General features: G+C 50.6%; 1 protein-coding gene across 1 annotated transcript in view; it reads right to left on the minus strand.

Moving 5' to 3' along the window:
- The window catches only part of BCORL1 (BCL6 corepressor like 1), a 42,014-nt gene extending 18,779 nt beyond the window's left edge, over positions 1-23,235 (minus strand). Inside the window, exons 1-12 of the mRNA XM_065410453.1 lie at positions 22,756-23,235; positions 18,213-18,351; positions 12,282-12,372; positions 9,398-11,986; positions 8,758-8,923; positions 8,387-8,467; positions 7,613-8,017; positions 4,662-4,891; positions 4,336-4,542; positions 4,041-4,207; positions 3,681-3,826; positions 2,513-2,590 (exon numbers count right to left, since the gene is read on the minus strand). Of these exons, the coding sequence (XP_065266525.1) occupies positions 2,513-2,590; positions 3,681-3,826; positions 4,041-4,207; positions 4,336-4,542; positions 4,662-4,891; positions 7,613-8,017; positions 8,387-8,467; positions 8,758-8,923; positions 9,398-11,986; positions 12,282-12,372; positions 18,213-18,298 (4,246 nt within the window). The 5' untranslated portion in view covers positions 18,299-18,351; positions 22,756-23,235. The remainder of the gene's footprint in view (positions 1-2,512; positions 2,591-3,680; positions 3,827-4,040; positions 4,208-4,335; positions 4,543-4,661; positions 4,892-7,612; positions 8,018-8,386; positions 8,468-8,757; positions 8,924-9,397; positions 11,987-12,281; positions 12,373-18,212; positions 18,352-22,755) is intronic.
- Positions 23,236-23,435: the final 200 nt, after the last annotated feature.

Here is a 23,435-nt window from a genome sequence, read left to right on the forward strand (position 1 = left end):
GGAGGCATCAAATGCAGCTTGAAGAACCACTGTTGCAATTAGCTGTCCCGCTAAATATAGAAACTTAAGTTCAATCCTAGAATCCTGTGGAACTTCATGCAAGAACTGGTAGACCCTCCCTCTGGAGACAATCATACTTGGGTAGCAAAACCTGGCAGTTTGCAATACCAGCTTGAAGGCTAAGCAAGGAATAGACCTTCCTCTCAAATAGGTCCAACTTCTTTGGGTCTTTGTCTCGAAGAGTAAATCTTGGCTGACTGGCTGCTGCCCATGCACAATGAACCTGAAATCAGGTGAGTATAAAGTTCTCAGAGCCTTTACTTGGAACTTGAAAGCAACAGCCTGCTCTTTTGGAGGTAGCTGAGATGGAGGCCAAGGTCTGCCAAAGGGCCCTGGCTTGATCAAGAATGCCTCCATTAATGGCTGTCACCAAACAGCCTTCATAAACAGTGTGCAATAGAATCAAACATTCTATGTGACCATTCTTGTAACACCTGAAGAGGAATTTCTAAGGTGTCAGCGATCCTCTTCAGAAGGTTCTGCGAGGCCTTAAAGTCCTTGACAGTGCAAGGTACCCTAAGGATTAATAACTTCATAAGGAGAAGAAGAAGAAGAAATAGCTAATAGAACCAAAGGGTCACCCTAGCAATCCATGTTATCTCTTCATTCCAGAATTCTTGAACCAGGTGTTGAGAAGCACTTTGTGGGGTGGATGAGATGGTTGTGATACAGATAAATCTCCTAAAGTGGATCTAACTACAGGAGCTTTAGAAGAATATGGAGGTGTGGGCTCCAGGGAGGTCATATGGCCAGGATTGCATCCCATATGGCATATGGGGCCAAGAGGGAGGGATCCAACAATTCTGAGATCTTCCTGAACTGTCTTGTATGAGAAGAACAACATCTTGAAACCCTCTTCTCAGGGGCTCCTTCACAAGTTGACTGAGGAGCAAAGGAGGCAGCGCTAGGCGATGGACTTCTGTTATAGATTGAAAGTGATGAGGAGGTAGAAGAACACACCTCTTCTGAAGGAGGTGCTGATCTTTATGGAGTTGAGGAAAACTGTGGAGAACCTGATACTATGTGATGCCACATTGAAACTGAAACTGAAGATATTGGGTGCAGTGAAATCTTCATTATTGGGACTCTTGGCTCCAGTATCAATGAGAGATTTATTGACAAGGGAGAATTATCAAGTAGAGGAGATACCAGCTCAGGTCTCCAGATATGCTGAAAACAGCTGACTTCAAGATCTGCGATATTGATTGCATAGATACTGGAGCAGAAATTGTCACCAATGCTGGTCTTTTGTCACTGCACAGTGCTGGAACAATTTAAGTGAGCGACACAGAAGATGACACCCAAGATAGACGAAGTGGTGGTAGCTGATGTGGACTGGTGCTGAATTGGTACCATAGTTGTCGTAGCCAGCAGGTCAGGATTTAGAAGACAGAGCCTGCACTGAGTCAGATGAGGGGTATGTTTTCACTCCGTTTTTAGCTAGTATTGGGGATGGTGATAAGTGCCAGGACAGTTTCAGATAAGTTTTTTTTTCCTGTCACGGGCAGCAGGAGCCACAGACTCACCTGGGGGGATCTGTGCCGGAGTATCAGCAGCCTTTGATAAATGTCCAGTCTTTCTGAACACAAAGAGACTTGAGATCTGGGAGCAACCTCACAAATAGAACCAGCACTGACTTAATGCTGTCATGGAGTGGTGGGGGCTTCTTTCTGCCAAAGGATCTCAGAATCAGACCCTCTCTTCATGGAGTAATCTAACAAAAATAATTTTAAATGTGCATCTCTAGCCTTTGGAGTTTGTGTCGAAAAAGATACACAAATCGAGCACTAGACATTTAAAATACCCATCGTTTAAAAGAATGGCTGCTTCGCAGTCTGGGCATGCCTTAAAGCCTAGAGCCTTAGCCTCTGCAGTACCTTGGAAAACTCCCTGAAGGAATAAAAAGGTTTTGTCGTCTTTATTTTGCTAATGGACTACCAAGACATTAACTATAAAAACATCATCTGCACTAAGAGTAACAAAGACGTTACAGCTACAGGGTAGTGAAACACACTGTGGCAGTTCTACCTTGCTGCCACGGGCAGCAGGAAGGAAGTGAGTGGTGGCTGGGGCCCCTTGCCCTTTATGCCTTCGGAGGAGGAGCTCAAGAGCATGCAGGGTACATGCATAGCCCCAACTAACGCTGGACAAAAGAAGCTAATCTTATGCTCATGGGGTACGTGTGACCCTAGATTGGGATCCGTGTGGACAGATATTTGAAGAAAAAGTCCCTTTCAGGAACTAGTAGATTCTTGAGTCAGTGAATGGTGTGAAACTACAGCAGATCACATGCCAGTGAGGGCTCCCTGCTCATTTTCTCCTTCTACACATGGGTTGGGAGGGAGGCCCACAGGCTTAGCAAGTCCCAGCTTGTGTGACAGTTGTCCAGTCCTCATCCAGCAGCCACACCACACTCTGCCCTGCAGGGGGAGATAGAATCAGCTGAACTTACCCAGTACAGAGCTGCTGTAGAAATCCCATGCTGTTCGGGGGTCCCCATCAGCACGCCCTTGGAGATCCGAGAGGTAATCTGCAAGAGGAAAGCAAGGAAGGGAGGCACCCATAGAGCAGCTATACAACATTCTCATCCTTTCATCAGCAAGGCTCTTGGGGGAAGCAGCAGAGAGCTGAAGTGACTCACTCCTCCCTGCAGCCCAAGGCAATGGTAGACAAGGGACCACAGTTCATGAGGAATATGTCCTCCAACCTCCAAAAGGGTGACCAGGGACTGCGAACAGGAGAAAGAAAGTGTGTGTGTGGGGGGAGGGGGTAGAAGAACAACTCTAGAACCCACTAGAGTTAAGGTAATAGCTATTTGGAAGGGGTGGTTCCAAGCACACACACACAAGAATTTAGTTAAGTCTAGAGGAGCACATGGGCACAACTTTCCAAAACCACAGGAATACAAAGGTACCTATCATCTTGAATCTAGTGAGGAACAAAAAGGAGCTAAACAGAGTTTCAGGCAACACCTGTGTCATCCTGTTACAGTTACTTTTTTTAACTGTTTCTCTCTGCCTTGCTTCTGTGCAAGACCCATAACAACAGGAAAATAGCAACACCAATTCCATACAAATGGCACAGGAAGCAAACAGACATTTTACTCTAAGCGTGCAGTCACAGTGACCTGAAGCATTATTGCTAACAATGGCAGGTAAACACTCTTCAGAGGGAGTAATTTTAGAATTGAGAACATCACTTCTCAGCTGCAAAAGTGTGTGTTAATGGAGCGTTGAAGTTGCATAGTAAAGGCAGGAACTGCCAGTTAGGTTTGAACACACATCAGCTCTGCCCTGCATTAGGATACTACCTTTAGTTACATGATCACAGGTTCTTGCAGATGGTTGTGTGTCTATGATTGGAGAAGGATTCATGTCTTATATTGTAGTATTTGAGAAACAGTATAGACTGGACTGGGCACCAATGTGCACCGGGGCAGAAGTATGTTTATTCAATCCACCTTTGCTCTGGCATCTCCTGATGACTGAGTGTCTAACTATGGCCCCTGAATACTGCCATGCAGTTTTGTGTTTAACACCTACAGCTTGTAAAGCATTTGGGTTCTTTTGGGGTGGAAGGTACTCTGTATAAACATCAAATCATTACCATGCCCCACTTACCGCTCAGGAACCGCTTCATCACCTCACTGCTGGCCAGTTTCATGGCTGTCTGCCCCGAGTAAGTGGCGAGTGTGGGGTCAGCCCCATACGAGAGCAGAAGCCACATGGTCTCCAGGTTGTCATTCACCACTGCATCATGGACGGGCCTGGCAAAGGACAAGAGAGTTACCAGAGGTCTGTAGGAGGTCTGTGCAGTCCACAGAGCAAACAAACAATCTGCTTCTTGCTAGGTGGCTATACTGCCAAAGGTTGGCTAGTGACACTGCCTGAAAGACTCCCAGATCCACAGCCCTGGCAGCTGCTGTCCCGCTAGCTTCGGCCCCAAACTCTCTGGGCTAGTAGTACTGGGAGCTGGCTTGCCTTGTGCCATCCTGTGCACTGCAGTTCACATTGGCACCGTGATCTAGCAGAATGTGCAGGATGTCAATCCAGCCTCGTGCGCAGGCTTCGTGCAGAGCTGTGTAGCCGGCATTGTCACGGTGGTTCACCTCGCTGCTCTTTTTCTGCAGGCAGTAAAGCACCACGTCCTGGAGGAATGACACCACCAGAAGCCTGATTACACAAACCACAAGAGAGGGGCATGGCTCCCGAGGTACTCAGCAGCAAGCCCCAGCAGAAGGGGGTGGGTAAAAGCTGTTCTTGGCCCAGCACTCACCTTGTAGCCAAGCCGTGCTGCTCGTTGAAGGAGAGTCTCCCCAGCATTCTTGTTCACGATCAGCCGCCGAGCCTCAGGAGGGATGTGCTGGGTCATGGGCAATTCAGGGGAGTTTCCTGGGCTGGCCTGACGTGACTTGCAGAGCGGCCACAGCTCCTGGGGCTTCTTCATAGAGCGTGGCTTGGGCTGATTCCAGTGCCCTTTCACCTGGAAAATACAGATGGAGGGAGCTTCCTCAGCGTAGCTGGACAAGGCTGGGTCCAGATATCCCCTCCCCCCGAAACATGCTGGGTTGATGATCCCCCTTCCCTAGGCCTGGATCGTACCTTCCCTTCTTCACAGATCCCTGCCAGATGTTTTGTTTTACATTTGCGTTTTCCTGATGGTTTTTCAAGTGCTTCCTGGATGGAGGAGTTGTCCGGGTGATCCAGGAGAAAGCCATTTCGGAAGTCTGGGCGCCCTTGGGACTTCCGGGGCAATGGGGAAAGCCTGCTCCTCAATCGCAGCTCTGAGCCTTTGCCTTGGGTACATTCCTTCTGCTTCCGGTACCTGAAATCTAAGGAGAGACAGGGTCCACAGGATGCAGAGACAAAAAGACTAGGGGCCCAACTTCCCTCTGTGGGTAAAGAACAGTCAGCCCCTGCAGGACTTCGTTGGCCACATCTGGCAGCTTGGGCCAAGGTCCACCAAAGCCACGGTTACTCTGCCTAGAAGCAGAGTACAGAAGAATAAGGGTATACGGAGATGAACACAGCACATTGAAAATGAAAGTGCATCAGTGGGATGCATGATGACAGAAGGCCTTACTGGTCTGACCCTATGCAGGTCTCTAAGCTGAGCAGGCGCGGAGCTGGTTACACACTCACTTGGATATTCCATTTCTCCAGACAACGCGTGCCTGTTATTCTGCACTGGGACAGTACTCAGGAGAACAGAGTCTGATTTCTCATCCTGTTGGCATGTTCTCCAGTGGTTTAATAAAGGCATTAACAAAATCAGTATCCTGTAGCCATACTGCCAGAGGGTGTGATCTATTCAGATCTTGGAAGCTAAGCAGTGCTAGTGAGACACAACTAAGGGGAAAATAGGGAATCCTCTTATCCCCGGATGGCAGCTGCTATTCCACTTCCTGCCAAACTATGCCCTGTACTGCTGTCCGTGCTGCCTTTTCAGTGATTTTTCTTATTTCTTCCTCTTAAGTGCAACATTAAGGCTCTGATTTTACATACACAGAAGTAGGGACATTCTGAGCTAAGGTTTCTCAATGGAAATGTGGACTCTTCCCTCCTACTATGTAATACAGGGTTGCTTGTTACAGAACCCCATAACATCAGGCAAGGACATGCAATTTTATAACACCCAACAGTGAGGGCACAATTATAAGTGGAAGATATTAAAGTATGTGATGAGAAAATAAAGCCCTTGGGTGCAAAGAAGGTGAGAATAAAACCCCTGTGCACTGAGCAATGCACAGGCATTTGCAGTGCTGGCCCTTTTCCAGTGGGTAGAGATTAACAATTGCTTTAAAGTGGGCTGCAGGGGAACATGGTGACTCTATGTTGCCGGCAGAGTACTATCTGACTGCCTGGGTTAAAGGCTAAGCCTGAGGAGAGTCTGAGTGCAGGGCAAGGGAGTCACTTTGGATAAGTCACTTTGCTTCTCCACCTCTGCTCCATGGAGACGAGGCCACCTGCCTCCCAGGGGAATGCATGCACATGACAGTTATGTAAGGGCAATACAGGTGCAGTTCATAATTATAATTCCATAGGTAACACTTTGTCCTCCTACTTTGCAAAGAGATGATGGTTCCTCCACAGTGACGGTTGCAACCAGCTTCCCCCACCAGCCTTATGTGAGTGGCCCCCAGCCCCTCCATCAATAACTTTGCTTGGAAACATTGGTTTGGCCCAAGTTGCCAAGCAAAGGAGAAGTTTTCTGAAGAAAACTGGTCAAACTGCTCTCATCCATTCAGAAGGTGGTCTGTGGCTGCAGGCTACTTGACTTTCCCAGGCAGCTCCATCAGGCTCCCTCCATCACAAGTCATTAGTAGCTCCTGCAGTACCTCAAGGGCCATGGTAGTTCTTTCTCCCCTGCCCCAACCCCAGGTTTACACCCCTGGACATTCCAGCTGTGTCATTCCCAGGAGCAGGTGGCTGGCTCACTCCCAGATTCATCATGCAGCTGCTGATAAAGAAGAGGCCCAAGAGCGGGAGCAGTTACTGTGCACTCCAAAGAGGCACTCCCCCCAGTACAATCACAGCAGCATTCTCCTGCCTGATACCAGCAGCCCCACAACAGGCACATATGAGCAAAGCCAGAGGGTATCAGTAGAGCAATGTACACACAAGCCAGGCCGTTATGCAGCTCCAGAAGCTGACAAAATTCACTGATTTCCAAAAACTTCACAAACACCTCCACAGCACGGAAAGGAAGAGCTGGCCTGCAAAGCAGCAGACATCTCAAAATGCCCAGGAAAGAATCGGGGTGTGGGGGGGGGAGAGAATCGGGGTGTGTGTGGGGGGGGGGGAGCGCGAGTGGCTACCTAGACTCAGGAGGATCTGCGTCACTGGCTGAGCCATAGGTGGAAAGCTCAGGAGATGGTGAATGGAGAACTGGGGCCTGGAACAGGAGGAGATGGGAGGGGAACAACTGCAGCTTTCTATTACAGCCCTGAACGTGCACTGTGGGAAAGGATTCACCCCACAGATCCAGGCACACCCCTGGCTCCCAAGTCACCCTCTCTCTTAGGCTCCTGCTGGACAAAGCTTCCCCTGCTCCCTTTCATAAGCCTTAGAGCTTACTTGTGTATAAAGACAAATGGTTAGCTGTATGTGTAAAAGCCAGTCTGCACTGTAATGGCCTCAGTTCCCTCTACTCCTGTCAGGCAGGCACTACCCTTGGATGCCTCTCCCTCAGGTCCACATTTACCCAGCGCAATTATACTGGGCCTCCTCCTTCCCTGCGCCCAGTCCAGCCTATGACTGTGGAGTGAGGTCAGTACCCAATTAACTCTGCCACATAATTTGGGGTTCCCTGCCCCATCATTTACAGTAATTATCCTGTAAAGGACAGGTGGCCCATCACAGTGGCAGCACAATGGAGGGAATGGTCCCTGAACAGCAGTACATGCGGCCCGTGGCCCATAGGACTTGGAGCTGATGCTCTGGTTCTAAGCCAGAACTCTAAGAGCAGTGCTGGAACAAGAGGCTGGCCTGGAAGAGGTCCTGCAGAATAGCCAGGTGGGCCAAAGACCCTTCCCCTCTGCCAGTGCCGGTACCTGCTTTCGATTTCCGCCTCTTATGGGAGTAGCAGCTCACATGTTCCTCCTCTTCCCGCTCAGTCAAGTACTCCCCAGTCTGGTATTTCCGGCTCTTCTGCCGTCTCCTCTTCTTCCTCTTGACATGGCTGTCGTCGTCCTCCTCATTTGGGTCCCACAGCTGCCTTGGTGCCTCCACTCTCCAGGGCAGCTCCCGGGCCCTCCTCAGGTGGCAGCTGCCCTTTTCTGACTGAGACCTGTCTCTGGCCCTGCGGCTGTGATAGCGGGACATTCTGTGGGATTTCCTCAGCCTGCGGCGTTTCAAGGATGTCTCCTCCTCCTGCTCCTCCTCCAGCAGCGGTAAGATCTCCTGGCCAGTCACTTCGCACTCTCCTCTCACACTAGCAGAGGAGCCACCAACACTTCCTGCAGAGAGGACCGCACAAGGTGTGTCCAGTGACTAGAGACCTCTCAACACAAGCAGAGCCAAAAGTGCCCACAAGAACACTCCCAGCTAGGAAACTGGGGACAGGACAGCCCCTCCTTAGTACCCCACAAGACCTTCCTGCCCCCAAAACTGACTGGATCATGTGGGCAGGGACATATTCCCGCTCCCCTCACCCCCAACTCCCCACTGAACCAGTCACTAGACCAAGTTAGTAAAGTGCTCTGCTCCCATCTGCCAGGCACAGGGCTTGCAGTGCCTAGCGGACAGGACATCTCAGTCTCAGCCATACTGGCTAGCTGAATCTCCCTAGCAGAGGCTGGCCTCTGGGGTCTGCTGCAATCACCAACCTGACTGACTGCGTGTCCGGCTACTCAGCACCACTGGGATGAAGTCACGGAAATTGTTCTTGGGTTTCTTTTCAAGGTAACCTGGGAAGAGAGGAGAACCCTGAGGATTAACGCCACCAAAAAGCTAATGGGGAATCCAGTAGCTGACAGAGGACTGCTGGCCTGGGAATGACAACACACCACATTATACCGGATCCCTACATGGGATTCTAACCTGCTGTATGTAGTGCCCAGCTCTGCAGCCCACAGCAACTCAGCTCCAGGAGAACTGGTAGCCAGATCTTCTGGCAGGCAAGGGGAGCAGAGTGCCAAGACAATGCTACAGCTTGGCTTTGCAAGGGAAGAACACTATTCAGAATTTGTAACAGTACCTTCCTCATGGCTGTCCCCACGATGCCCTGGAGATTGGAGCTCTGTCTTTGCTGGCCTCCTGCGCTTGCGCTTTACCCTGAGGCTATTGTGCTCATTCATGGATCCTGGGCCAATCCGGCTTTCTCGTTTGCTGATCTCATGCAGGTCCCCGCGATGCTTTCGCCACTGCAAACACAGGACAGATATAGGTTTCAGTCCAAGCTTCAATACAAGCATCATGTTGGGACAGCAGGAAGGGAAGGACCCCAGAATAGTGTCCCCCACTGCCAGCTGTATCAATACCTCTCAGTCCTGACCCACAGCTTTCCCAGCTACTCAGCTCCGCCAATGCCCTTCAATCCCAACCCGCATACTCTGCTATTCCAGTCATAAACCCAATGCCAGGCAATACTGAGATGCCTGGAATGAAAAGGCCCCTAGTGGTTGAGGTTCCCCAAACTCATCTCTTCACCCAGCTGCCAATCCCTCTTCCTGTCCCAATGATGGGTTCCTCTTCCTCCTTACACTGCTGTCCCCTCCCCGCTTACTTTGGTTTTGACCCCCAATATTATTCTAGGAAGTAGAGTCCCAGCACTAGAACTATCTGTGCCTGCCTCCCTCCGGGGGGCTGGTGACCCTCTTGAATGGCTCCTCACCCACCTTCCATTCATGCAAGCTCCGGCTGCCCGACTTGCTTGGCGCCTCCTCTCCATCTCTGGTTCTGCACTTCAGTCTCTTGTGGGCCTGTTTGGCCCGCCCATCGTGTTGCCGTTTGGATTTGCAGCATAAGCTGCCTTCTTGTTTGATTTGGGCTGCTCCCTTGAGTTTGGTCTCAGGAAAGCCCTTGGGGGCGACCCCAGCTCGCAGACAAGCCCCAGAGGCAAATGGCACATCACATTCCACTCGCTCCTTCTTGACTCTGCACAGGTCCACCTGGTGCATACACCGGGGGGCCTCTGAGGCCGGTTGCTCCCGGGCCACCTCACATCCCAGCTCCTTGCGTTGACTCTCCACAGGTGCAGCTGGCAGCTCAGAGGCTGTTTGCAGGCTTTGCTGATTGACTACAGGCAGGTCATGTGACAGATAGGCAGCTAACACTTGGTTTTTAGGTTTCGAGTCTCCTAACTGCTTGAGGCTACAGCTCCCTGGGGGAGCCTCAGTCTGTACAACACTGTCTCTACCGGAGTCAGCCCCTGGTTCATCACACCCTTGGCTCCTGGAAGGGCTTTCTGCCTTCCCCTTTCCCACCCTTGCATCCACAGTATTGGCCTGAAGAGATGGAGCTACAGCTATGGGGACTGGATTGATGGGCTCCTCACAGAACTTGGGCAAGGCCCTGCAGTTCTTGGCTTTGGACATGGCTTCCCATTCCAGAGACGGAAGTCTTGGCAGACCCTCTGGGACCTTGGGGACTGCCATGCCAGACTCTACAGGCTGCATGCTGGGAAACACAGGGAGCTCGCCTGCACCAGATGGCTTGGAGGGGCCACTCTGATTCAGGGGCAGCTGTCCGGTTGTGGAGATGCCAATTGAAAGCAGAGGGGTCTGGTGATAGGGAGACCACCCAACAGGCAGAAGCTGGGGACTGGATGGTTTCCCATTAACTGGACATCGGGGGTAAATGCTTCCCTGACCAGGATTCCAGAGAGAGAGTTCTTTGGATTGGCACAACGAAGCCCCTGGGGCAACTCTGCCATAGAGGAACCGCCTAGCTGGGTCCTGCTGACCCTCCACACTAGCCTGGCTGCCTTTTTTTCCAGAGGGTGGCCCAACATTTCGGGGGTCTCCCTGGTCGATGATGGAAATGGGCTCCTGTTTGGGGAGGTGCTGTGGGTCCCTGCTGAAACTAATGCTGGAGTCTTTGCTGAGCAGTAGTGAGGCAGGCACTGGGTTGGCCACCCCCACGTAGGTGCCTGGAATGGTGCTAATCAGCGCGGTGGAGTTTTTCATCCAGGAGCCCTGCTCACCATTGCGCAGGAAGTCAGGAAAAATTACCAAGGGAGGGTTGGTGCCCAGGCATGAGGTGACGCTGCTGCCTGCGCTCTGGGCTGCACGCTGGGACTTGGACAGGACCGTAGTGAGCACTGCCTTGCCACTGGTGTGCACCGGTGTTAGGATGGGCATGGGGGGTGTCTTGCGCTGGCTCGGCGGAGGCAGCTTCTGGCGGTTGGATTTAGAGGACAGATCAAGAGGCATCTCGCAACATTCTGGGAAGGAGACCATCTCACGCTCCAGCTGTGGTGGGGACTTCAGCGGAGAAAGCGAAGTGGTGGCCCCTTGAGCGACCTGCTCTGGAGCACCAGAGGCCCTAGTGTGCAGGCCAGTACCTGGTGGGGGAGCTGCACTCCCACATGATGCTGTCAGGGAAGGCTGGCTGGGTGAAAGCGAAGAGCTCTCCATGGATGGGGAAGGGCCATCAACAGCTGCAGCAGCTTGTGTGCTGTTCCCACCTGAAGGTGAAGGGCAGCTCAGCTGGTTCACCTCCACAGACACCACTTTGGAGTCTGAAGGCAAGGGCCTGGCTACGGAGAAGGTACAGGGAAATGAGCGCAGCTCAGGGGGCGCAATAATGCCTGGCGGGCCACGCTCCTGCAGGTAGGAGGGATGGACTGGGAGAGCAAGTGTGGAAGGGACCCCAAGGGGGCTTGGAAGAGTAGCCACACTGAGTGGCTGCCCACAGCTGGAGGGTGGGATATACACTAGGGGCTGGCTTGGGGCCAGAACTGCTCCGGGCTGAAAGGAGAGGGGCATTTTTTGCATAGCTGGGGCTTGAGATGTGGAAAAACACACTCTATTCAAGGTGAAGGTGGCTGGGGTGGATGCAAGGGTGTTGCAGCTGGAGGCAACCACAGGCAGCGTCTCCTCCACAGGCACTCCTGCCTCTTGTGTTTCAGAATTCAGGGTGCTCTTCTCTTTCCCAGCATGTTCACTGTCTGGAGCGTTGGGGCAGGCAGGAGATGCATCAGCCTGTTTGTCACTGTGAAGATCTGCAGGTGTCCAGGCACTGTCAGTGCTGCTGCTCTTGGGCTCCACAGCTCCCGGGACTGCGGGCTCCAGCTCTCTGCCATCTCCCTGGTTTGCCAGAGGGCCCAGCACATTATCTTCTATCACTGCTTGTCCAGCACACTCTGGTTTCGGGTAGGGTTTGGGTGGCTGCTCTTCCAGCTTGGGCCCAAGTTTTTCCTCCACGCTGCTAGTTGCATCCAGCCCCTGGGCATTGCTGCCACCGCTGACTGCTGTGAGCTCCACCTGCAATGAGAAAGGGAGAAGGGACTCCCTGGAAGCTGAGCCAGCATTTCTCAACAGGAAGGGCTGCTCCCTCTCTCCGCTAGGTCTCTATGGGACAGAGAGAAGCCCACAGGAAAGGGGAGCAGTGCTGCTTCCAGGCCCTGCACTCCTGCCTTCCAAAGTCTCTGGCCCTGCACACTATGCTGTCACAAGGCACTCGTCACTTGGGCCCAGGTCAGGGTCAAACTCCCACACATGGCCCCTTCCATCACAGTCCTTGGATCCTCAGCCCAGCCACTCTGTACAAGGAGCTCACCTTGGAAAGGCTGCTGCTGACGCAAAATTCCTGGGACCCCAAGTGCTGGGAGCTGCTCTTGTTAGACTCCTCATCAGAAAGCGGGGCTCTCCTATGACAGAGATGAGACAAGACAAGGGAGGCACAATGAACCCCCGAGGCACTCTCCTAGCCCACTGTTAGCTCCACGCTGCACACAGGGCTGCGAGTCAGAAGGGGCTTGCTGGCCATAGCGGAGTGGGGACTCTTACCCTAGAGCCCAAATCCCTGCCTCTCCAGGCTCGCCCCTGTGCTGCTTTCCAAGCTCCCAAATTCAGCACAGCAGGCACACCTTGGAGAGCCAGCCAGCCCAGAGCCTGCCTGCACTGCCCTCAGGTGCACAGGTAGTGGGGGCCCAGGGATCCCTCTAAAGGGAAAAATTTTAGGCTACTGCCCCTTTAAGAAGGAGATGGCAAGCACTGGCTTAAAAGTTCCACAGCAGTTGGGAAGTGACAGTTGGCAAATAAAGCTGCAGAGTGGGGGATGGGGAGACCCACAAAATGACCATCACCCAAAGGGCAGGGAGCTGGCCCACCCCCCCCACACCAACCCCCCAGTGCTCCCCACAAACTCCTGCCTGCCAGTCCTACCTCCCACCACCCCATGGGTGCTCCATCCCCCCCCATAAACTGGCAGTCCCACCTTCCCCCAATCTTGCCCCCCAGAACCTCCCTTCTCCCAACCAGGCAGTCCCACCTTCCCCCAATCCTGCCCCCCAGAACCTCCCTTCTCCCAACCTGGCAGTCCCACCTTCCCCCAATCCTGCCCCCCAGAGCCTCCCTTCTTCCAACCTGGCAGTCCCACCTTCCCCCAATCCTGCCCCCCAGAGCCTCCCATCTCTCAACCTGGCAGTCCCACCTTCCCCCAATCCTGCCCCCCAGAACCTCCTTTCTCCCAACCTGGCAGTCCCACCTTCCCCCAATCCTGCCCCCGAGAGCTTCCCATCTCTCAACCTGGCAGTCCCACCTTCCCCCAATCCTGCCCTCCCAGAACCTCCCTTCTCCCAACCTGGCAGTCCCACCTTCCCCCAATCCTCCCCTCCCCCAACCTGGCAGTCCCACCTTCCCCCAATACCACCTCCCCAGAACCTGCCCCCCACCTGGCAGTCCCACCTTCCCTCAATGCCCCCCTAAAACTCCCCTCCCCGCTTACAGTCTCATCATCCCCCAACTCCCCCTCCTGACCACAGTCCCTCCCTCCCTCCCCCAGCCCTGCCCCATACAATCTCCCCAGGCCCAGTCCCGCCTGCCCCACACTCATTCAGAGCTCTCCCCCAGTCTCCTCATGTTCTTGTCCTGTCTTCTCCCCATTTGCACATTCTAGGTCTGCCCACCCCACAACCCCCCCCATCTGCAACCCCACCTTTCAATCCTGCCCTCCCCCCAGACTCACATTCCTATCCCACCCATCCTCCCAGTCTCTCTCACACACCCACACATTACAACTGTTGTTCATTCCCCACCCACCAGGCATACTACCCCAATTCCTCTCACGTGCCCCCCCCCCATATCTTCCAGCCACACACGAACCAGTAACCCTGGTTCTGGTCCAAAACCAACCCCCCCCCCCCAGTAATTTTAATTCCACACCCACCCATTATTCCGGTCTTATCCCCCCTACACTCCGCCCAGAACCATCTACACTTCTCACCTATAGTTTCTCTTCCCATCCGTAGGGCACTAGTGTTAGTCATGTCCCCGCTTCATAGACCCTTCAGATAGCTGCAGAGTCCTGTCACTGCTCCAGGAGCCTGAGCACATTCAGCTCTATCACTCCCCTCCAGCCTCAAAGCAGGAGACGCCTGGAGTGTGTGATTGGAGCTTTAACCCCTTATCCTTCACAAGACAGAAAGAGGGCAGTTCACTCCTTCAAACAAAGGAGTTCCCCAGGTGGAAAGTTTGAATTCAGAGTAAGGACCATGATCAAATCCAAGGAAAGGAGATATGAGGGGGGAGGCCAATGGCAACAATTGTGCACATGATATGGTCACACTGGAGAGATGCTTCTGCCTAAGTCAACATCTGAACCAGGAGCTGTTCCCATGACAGAGAGCATGGTGCCCAGCACAGGGTTCAATATCCTAGGACAGTTTGAGGCCCCACCCTAATGTTTTCTGTCTGCTGACACAACAGCCTGTGAGAGTTAACTACAGGGGAAGCCAGTGGGGGCAGAATAAACACTGTGATGCTGTTGGTCTTTTCTTTTCTCCCCTTGTCTGCTACCACAGGGATTAAGCGATGAAAACCTCCAACCCCATCGCTCCAGTGTCCAGTACTGGTACTCTGCTCTCTTGGCCATCCTAAGGTTGCTCTCGAAGGGATACAACTGCTGAAGTTGTACGCTTGAGTAATGACCTTCAAGTTTAAACATCCTGGTAGGGCAAGCATCCTGGTATTGGCCCATTACACCTGTTCCTTTTCAGATGCCCTCAGTATCATGACCTCATAGCAGCTCCCCCACCTCATGGCACAGCTATGTTACAAATGCAATGCTGGTCTTCCCCACAGCTGCACTAGTTCCCTTGTGCTATGGCAAAAGCATAGCACCTCGCATAGGCCCCCTGCACCCTTCCCACCAGACATCATCCTTGCTGTTATTCTTTACAAACATAATTTGACATGGATTTCTTAAACCTGGATTTCCCGAGTTACTCAGGCCGCAAAAGGCTTAAGAGGATTGTTATTAATAAGGGAAGATCAGGTTTCTGCAATAGGCAGCAGCAAGATCCAGACAGCAGCTGAGAGGTGATAGGATGGGGGGTGGCTGGAATCGCAAGAGAACGACCCTTAGAACTAATGCCTGAGATAGGCTTTTAGTAGTTTGTAAACCAGGAAAACATAGCTCAGATGCAGAATCAGGTTCCTGCTTCTTGCCCAGTTTGCTAGCCAGGGCAGTGGAGGCAGGAGGGTGGAACATGCCCAATGTCAGTCAGGTAGGATTTTTAGCCAGGCCACGTATTCTACCCAGCAGAGTTTGTGGGCTACTACCCAGCAGGCATGTATCTTCTGTTACTGCCACAGAGCTGGGCAGGGATGGAACTCCCCAGCACCTCAGGTCTAAGCTGGCCTCCCCAGTGTCCTCCTGTGAGACATCTAAATTGCATTAACTGTGAGGCTGGGGGCTTTTGAAAACGTGCAAGAGCGGTATTGACAGTGCCAGTGTGCCCCTTGCGCCCCGCCAGAAGGCCATGAAGCTGGAGCCTTGGTATGCCAGGAAAGGCAGAGTTAAGGGGACTTTTTCGACCCTGCCCCCACTGAAATGCTGAGAAGGGCCAAAAACCTCATGGCCCTTACCCCGTCCTCAACTATTGTCCCGTGGGATCTCTGCCAAAACGCAGCACAGGCCTTGAGCCCAGGGAGGCTCTGGAGGAGTTGGATGGGATCAGTGAAAGAGCAGAGGTGTTAGGGAGCTGAGACCTTGGCCAGGCAGCCATCTCCGTGACAACAAGCTGGATAACTGGCACAGAGAGCTGCCTATGCACTATGCAGCAGAGCTGGGAGCCCCGCTCTGGCTCCACCTCCTGCTCCAACGCCAATCCCGCTCCCCTCGGAGACAGAGGCAGGGACATGGCAAGGGCAGCAGGTGGAGCTAGAGCGCAGTTCCTGGCCCTGCAACAGCCCAGGCAGCTTCAAAAATCAGGCCCAAGCGAGGGATTGAGCTAGTCAGTGAAGCCAAGCAGCTCCGGCATCCTAGGGCTCCAACAGGTGAGGGCAGCCTACCTGCCAGAAGGGCATGTCCAACATCCCCCCTTGCCCCTCTCCCCCCCACAGGAGACCACCATCCCGTTCAAGCTGCCACAACACCATTCCCCCTGCCTTGGAGGGGAAGTGATTCCCTTCCCCCAGGGCAGCACCTGTCTCAAAAGGCTCAGCAGATCAGCACACCCAGGCTGATGATGCACAGGTTAATTGCTGGCTAGGAGCTCAGGCAAGGAGGTGAGCTGGCCACTCAGCTTCGGAGACAGCCTGAGGGCAAGCACCCCCTCTTGTTCCTGCCACTGTCTCAAAAGCCAAACTAGCAGCCTGCTCTTCTGAAAGCTAATGGAGATGCAAACTACATTGTTTGTCATATTGCTGGGGAGGGGAGGGGGAAGTACAGTGACTCTGGTGCAGGCAAAAGGGGCCAGAGAGTCAGCCCTGGAGACTGAGGTCTTCTCCTTAGCCCCAGAGCACATACAACCTGGGCAGTGGAGGAACAAACTGCACCCACACTGCTCACTGCCAGCGTTCTTCACCCTGGCCTTAGGGAAGCCACTTCTTGGTACAGAGAGAGCTTAGGTTCCATGGTCCCTTAGCCTCTGCACTGAGAGACAACCAGGAAGGGAGCCAGCTGGGCCAGTGATTTCTGTGATGTGAAACCTTGTCCAGGAAGGAAATGGAATGAGTGTTCCTCCAAATGATTATCCCCTCCCACCCACCCACTTTACGTAGGGGCCAACAACTGGTAAAAAAAAAAACAAAAAAACCCCCCACCATTCAGTTATGATCAACCTGGTTTGTCGGTCTTGATTTAATCTTGTATTTGGGCTGTTTGGTATTTCTGTTAAGGTGCCTAGACCCCTCAGTGCTCAGGTGCCTGAAACACTGAAATTTATTAGGATCAAGAAGTAGGCCTGCATAGTCTTTATCAAGGGGTAACTAAGGCTGTACATTACTTGCCAAAATCTCTCTTACCCCACTGTTCTTCTGCCTATCTGTTGCAGCAGTTATCAGCATTCCTAATGCCTGAGACCCTACCATCCCAAATGCAGGACAGTCTGCACCACACACAGCTCATTTTAGTCCATATAACATGACCTTTCAAACCCTCCTAGAGCGTTTGCCACAGCTGAAAAAGCTCCACTGCATCCTGGCACCAGGGAGGCCACAAGCTGGCCACTTCTGAGCACAACACCTGAGAACTGCAGGGTTAGATAGGTGCTAATGCTGTGGGTTCGGAGGGGACTGCCAGGGCAAGGAAATGGGACAGGTCAGGACTCCTGGAAGGAGCAGGTCCTGACCAACTGCTAATCCTCCCTAGTCCCTATCCTGTGGTGTTCATGCAACTCACCTATCCAATCATCTAATCCAGTGGCTCTCAACCTTTCCAGACTACTGTACCCCTTTCAGGAGTCTGATTTGTCTTGTGTACCCCAAGTTTCACCTCACAAACTAGTTGCTTACAAAATTAGACATAAAAATACAAGTGTCACAGCACACTATTAATGAAAAATTGCTGACTTTTTGTCTGTATGAAATTTTAGTTTGTACTGACTTCGCTAGTGCTTTTTATGTAGCCTGTTGTAAAACTAGGCAAATATCTACATGAGTTGATGTACCCCCTAGAAGACCCCTGTGTACCCCTAGGTACACATACCCCGGTTGAGTACCACTGATCTAATCTGCACTGCCCATGCAAACGTACTGGAAACACTTCTCAGTTCCCTAGCCTGTACTGTCCACATAGCCCTCTTCCCAGGTCCCAACCTGTCAGGCTCTATGGCAGTCAGCTGAGAGCACAAATCCGACAAAGTCAAAGAGGAAAGGTACCGCGGGTAACAACAACACCATGAGCAGCCTTAACACCAGGGTAGCAAGGCACCAAGCAGCACCCTGGCGCCATACAGCTGTGGTTCTTGCCCAGAAAGCAGAGAGCCTCCAGTATCGTTCCCCTGCAAGCATTAGACCCTTTCTTTTCCTTGGGCATGGAACACAAGGACCATAAAGGAGACTGCACTGCCTAATGCATCCTTGTCCTACCCCTGTGCTCCTTATGAGCTCAGCCCTGTATCAGATAATAGGCTGATCCTGCACTAGCCCCAAAGAGAACGACTAAACAGGATTCAGTATGCTTTCTGCTTCTAGCCTCTCCGATTCCCTGACCCAAGCTCCCTGCTTAAAGTCTTTCCCCTAACAAGCCACCCACGCACCTCACCTCTCCTCGTTGAGGCCACACATGCAAATCCGCTCTGCACTGGTCCAGTTATGCACCCCACTGTAGAGAGGTGCTGTAGAGATCATGACAGCTGCTCACCACCAAGCAGGACCTGCTGGGGCTCACGGGGCCACTCCGCCTGCAAAGACAAAACAAAGAGTCAGAAGCTGTTCCCTGGACACTGCATTCAATTCCATTCCTTGGAGTTCTCCAACGAAGTTGTGAGTCTGTGGTACAGTTCAGAGAGGTCATCTGCATGCCAGATCACTGAGAAAAGGAGAGGGCAACACCTCCTCCTTACCTGCCATCTGCAGGTTCATTTCCATGCAGCTGAGGTACATCGTTTGAGCAGCTACTAGTCTGTTTGCAAAGAGCCCTCAGGAGAGGAGTACACTCAGGGCAGGGACAATACACAAGGCTTACACTCATGCTAGGATTTTTCACCAAACCCATTCAATCTGTAGTAGGACTTGGCCTCCCCCAAAAGCGCTCTGTGCAGACACCTCTTCATCCCCCAAGAAGGTCTCCCAGACACAGCAGGCAGGCAGAAGGCAGCTTTACCCAAGACAACAGACTTACAAAACCACAGAATTGTCCAATCTTTTATATTTCTTTATCAGTCACCACCAACCAGCTCAGGAGACAATTGTACAAAGAGGAAGATGACTGTTCAGGCAATCAAGTGCCTAGGGTACACCTGCATGGAACCAACGCGGAGTATGTGTGGGGCACTGCTTGACAAACTTTGCAGGGCTTTCACCACTAGAATTTCACTTTACTATTGTTAGGAAGTGGCAGGCATTCTTAGGGGTTAGAGACAGAAAGTAGAGCAGAACCCTGAGATTTGTGAGTCAGCCAAGATGCCGGCCTCTGTGATGGAATTTTTTGGGGAAAGACATGCCTGCCATTGCAGTAGTGTTGTCTCATTGAGCACTTTAAGAGCAGGGCTGCTACTTGAGTCTCATCACTCAGGAGAATGAATTGAGCTAAACAGAAATAGATCAATGAGGGAGGGGAAGGATCTGAAGTGCATGGCCAGCAGGAGCAGGCTAGGTTAGACTGTGCAGGAGAGATTAAGGAGGCAGTGACATTGTCAGAAAGGTTCCTGTTTCGGAGATGTTACATACATGAAGCAAAAGAGGTACCAACGGGCAGCATCCTTGGGAGAGCAGGAAGGAAATCTAAAGACAGCATGCGATCCAAAGTCTTATATAGTTTTCTCTGTCATGACATGTCAGAAGGACACAAGATCTTGGTAGGACAAGGAGCAGTCTAGTATCCGTCCACACTGGAATCAGTTGTATAGGGATAAGACGACTAAAGGTTTGAGGAATCAGATGGAAAGCTAAAAAACTGAAGGTGGTCTCAGAACATACTGCCTGCTCATTCAGTGCCAGGTATGAACACACCTGGTACACACAGGCACAGTCTAGGTCAGTGGGGTGTTTCTGGGACTTCTTTGGGAAGAGACAAGGGCCACAGAAGCAGGAGGAACCAGAGAAATACCAGTGTACTGGCTGAGGGGGCAGAGTGAGCCACAGATGAGGGAAAGAGTTTAGATGAGCAGGCAGAGACTGCAGAGAGGAGAAGCTACCCAGAAGTCAGGAAATGAGAGGAAGCAGCAGCCAAAATAAACACACCTGGAAAGGGAAGAAATACTAAGCAATGAAACGTGTACCCCCGAAAACTGGGTTGTACCCAGAAAGAATGAAAGGTCACTTGGGGTGGGAAGAGGCGGAGTCTTGCAATGGTTGGAGAGAAATGCAAGAACCCAAAGGAAATAGGGGAACAAACAATCTGCGGGGATTTCACCATCCTGGGCTGAACTGAAAGAAGGGAAAGGGAAAGCATATGACAGTGAGGGTACAATGGCAGCATAGACATTTTAGGAACGCTCCAAGAGAATCTTGTGTGGAGTGGGGAGAGAGAGAGACATGTACCACTGTGCTAAACAGAATGGAAATTTGGGAAGAGACTGAACTAGGAAACCTCCAAGAAAGCACTGATGGGGCAGAACCATCATGGCTTGAAATTAAAGATGCCAAGAGAGAAGGTTGATAGCAAGATTTCACAAGCAGTTACAACAAACGGCACATTTTTGAGTGCATGAGGAAGAAGAGGTCAATGATGGAACCTGCAGGGCCTCTAGGAGAAAGTTAGGAACATGTAGTGACAGAACTGACATTGTTAAATGAATTCTTGATTTCTGTTATCCAAGGAGGATGCAAGACACATGTCAAAGGCAGACATTTCCCAGGGAATGAGGAAGAAATAGGGAGGGAAATTATAATCCCAACCAAGAGAAGGGATCAAGGCATTCAAATGTAGAGACAAAATAAAACACCTGACTCAGGTGGTTTCAAACCCCAATTCCAGAGGAAGCAACAAAAGAATCAGAGAACCCTCAAAAAGGTAGACTGGAAGCAGAAGGTGCCAGGTGCAGAGATAACTCTATCTGAGAAACACAGGGCAGAGCCACCACTCCCTTAGACACTACTGAGCTATTCTGGAATAACTCTGTAGATATACTCTAACTTGGGTTTATATCCTAGAGAAGACCAGGCAGTTGTATTTTTAACATGAGTTATCAGCTCAAATTTATGACTGTACAGGGACCTAGGGTTTAACTCGACCTGTTAACTCATGTTAAACTAACTGCCTTGTCTTCATTAGGATTGTAACTCAAGTCAGCCAACTTGAGTTAAGAACACTTTTTTTTTTTTAATAGTGAAAACAAGCCCTGAGTGCACTCTCCCTTCTTCCTAGCAGAGGACGCATCTGCACTAAGGCCTGGTCCACATACAGTTTTTGTACCAATTTAACTATGTTGGTTGGGGGCATGATTTTCTACCAAAGCAGTTACATTGTTACCGCCCCCTACTGTAGATGCAATTATATCAGTATAAAGTTGCCTTCTACTAGTATAGCATATTCCCCATTCCCTTATGGAAATAAGCTATGCCAGTATAAGCACCCACATTAGGGATCTGTACTGCTTTAATAATACTAGTATAGTTTTTACTCACTTTACTGGTTCTACTTATACTGGTATACACACGTCCATGTATCAACAAGGTCTGAGAATTTTAGGAAATTCTCTGACCACTGCTATTGCGCCAATCTGAACACTAGTGTAAAGCAGCTGCCAGCAGTTTACCACTGTTTCATGCAAGTCTTGCTCAGAGCAAGTACCAGACGGCAGGGTGGTAAAAACATTGACAGACAGTCTACACTAGCTTTCCCACCATTGCTATCACCAGGGGAGCCACACTAAAATCCTCAGTGTAACAAAGAATTGTCTCCACTGGAGATTTGCCCAGTGGCCAGCCAGTGGTACAGGTGCACTAGTGCCATGCCTAGGGCAAACAGGCAAAGCCCCTGGGAGGCAAGATTTGCACCATTACAGCACATCCTGGTTAAGTAAGGGTAAGCTCCACTAGTGCCAGTAATGGCTCTGCTCGTCTGCACTAGGCACTGGGATGCATCTATACCAGTGGTTGTGACTGGTGCAAATTCCCAGTGTTAGCAAAGTGCAGGGCAATGATGTTCACTTCAGTGCCTAACTTGGACCATTTCAATGCTAACATTATTTAACAGAGCAGACTGAGAAACACACTCAGCTGGAGTTCAGGTACTTGAAGAACACTGTAAACCCTGTCTGCCTGCTGTCCCTCCTTTTCCCTCTGTGATAGGCTCTCAGCCACTGCTTTCTCTAAAGTTGGGCACCCTAGAAGTCTGCCTTGAATGGAAGGAGACTGGGAACCATCAACCTTGAAATTTTTCTTTTTGATTTCCCAGCCTGTAGCAAGAACTACTGAGGATGAGCACATGGATACTTTTTTCTTTTTTTAAGGTGTTCTACAACTCATTTGGCCAGGGGGCACTGTGGAATGCCACAAAGGGTTGCACTTTGACCCTGGAAACACACGATAGCTGAGACTGGATATTGCAAATAAAATCTATGACCAAAATGTGGAATACATTAAAAAGGGGTTTCAAAACCTAAGCCCAATATGATATTTCTATTATATTTTTAAACTCCAGTGGAAACCACTGTTTTGAACAAATCAATGATCATCTATATAGGATGCAACCCAGATGCTTCTCCTGAGAACCTGAGTGGACGTGACCATTAAAAAAAAAAGTTAAACTAACTTCACTAATTTTTAGCGAAGCTTAGAGAAAGGCCAAAAAGAAACAAATTGCATCAACAATAATAATCACGTTTACTTTTTAAAAATTTCAGTTTAACTATCTTTGATACCATTAGTAACCGAGGCAAAGAATTATGTTTACCATATGTGATCTTTGAGGTGACAGAGTGCCTTTGAAGTCAAAAATAAGCACAAATCCAAAGAGCTTCCAGAAATGTCCTAACATAGGGCTTCAGCTCCACCCACATTTCATACAAACCATTTAAACTAAACTGTTTGCAACAGAACTATAAAACCACCTTGCAGGGGTTATACATGGGTCTTGAATCCAACTGGAAAAAAGTTTTTAAAAATGTAATATTGAATGCACACCATATCATGTTACTTACCTTAAAGAGTTTGGAAACTGTAGCAGTGATAAAGTCATACCAATTTACAGCCAAATTCAGTCCTGGATAAGCCAGGCTACATCTACCATAGTCTTCAGTAGTAACAGTTCACGTTGCATTTGGCCTGCAGAGCAGATGATAATCTGGATCTAAACTTGGGTCTTCCATTCTGTTGCCTAGTACGACCACTGGCTACAGCTGTGCTGAGCTTGGGTGCATGTATCTGCCTGTGCCAGTTTAAAAACACACTAACTCTGATTTAAGTCATTGCAGTGACCAACATAATACACAGAAACGTTAAATTAAAAAAAAAAATACATCCCTATTTGAACTAGGTAAGTTTCCTGAAAATTTAGCAATTTTTAAAAAGTACATCTTCCCTACTGGCTAAAGCTACAGCTAGTACCTAAGTCACTGACTGCAGCCTAACAAAAAAGCCTGTCCCCGTGGAAGGCTATCACAGCAAATTCTTAAGGTGGTTTAAAAAAAAAAAAAAGGGGGGGGCACCAAAAATCCACCAAAAGGTGCAAAATCTCTGACATCAGAAGAAAACCACACATTGCACACAATCTTACAATCTTTTTAGTTTCCCCTGCCCATGACACATGATACTATCCCAAAGCATGCTCCCCCACCCCCAGTTCAGTCCTACCCCCTCAAAGTCCTCCATTAATTTATTC

Source organism: Emys orbicularis, chromosome 9 (assembly GCF_028017835.1).
Source record: "Emys orbicularis isolate rEmyOrb1 chromosome 9, rEmyOrb1.hap1, whole genome shotgun sequence".
Classification (NCBI taxonomy): Eukaryota; Metazoa; Chordata; order Testudines; family Emydidae; genus Emys; species Emys orbicularis.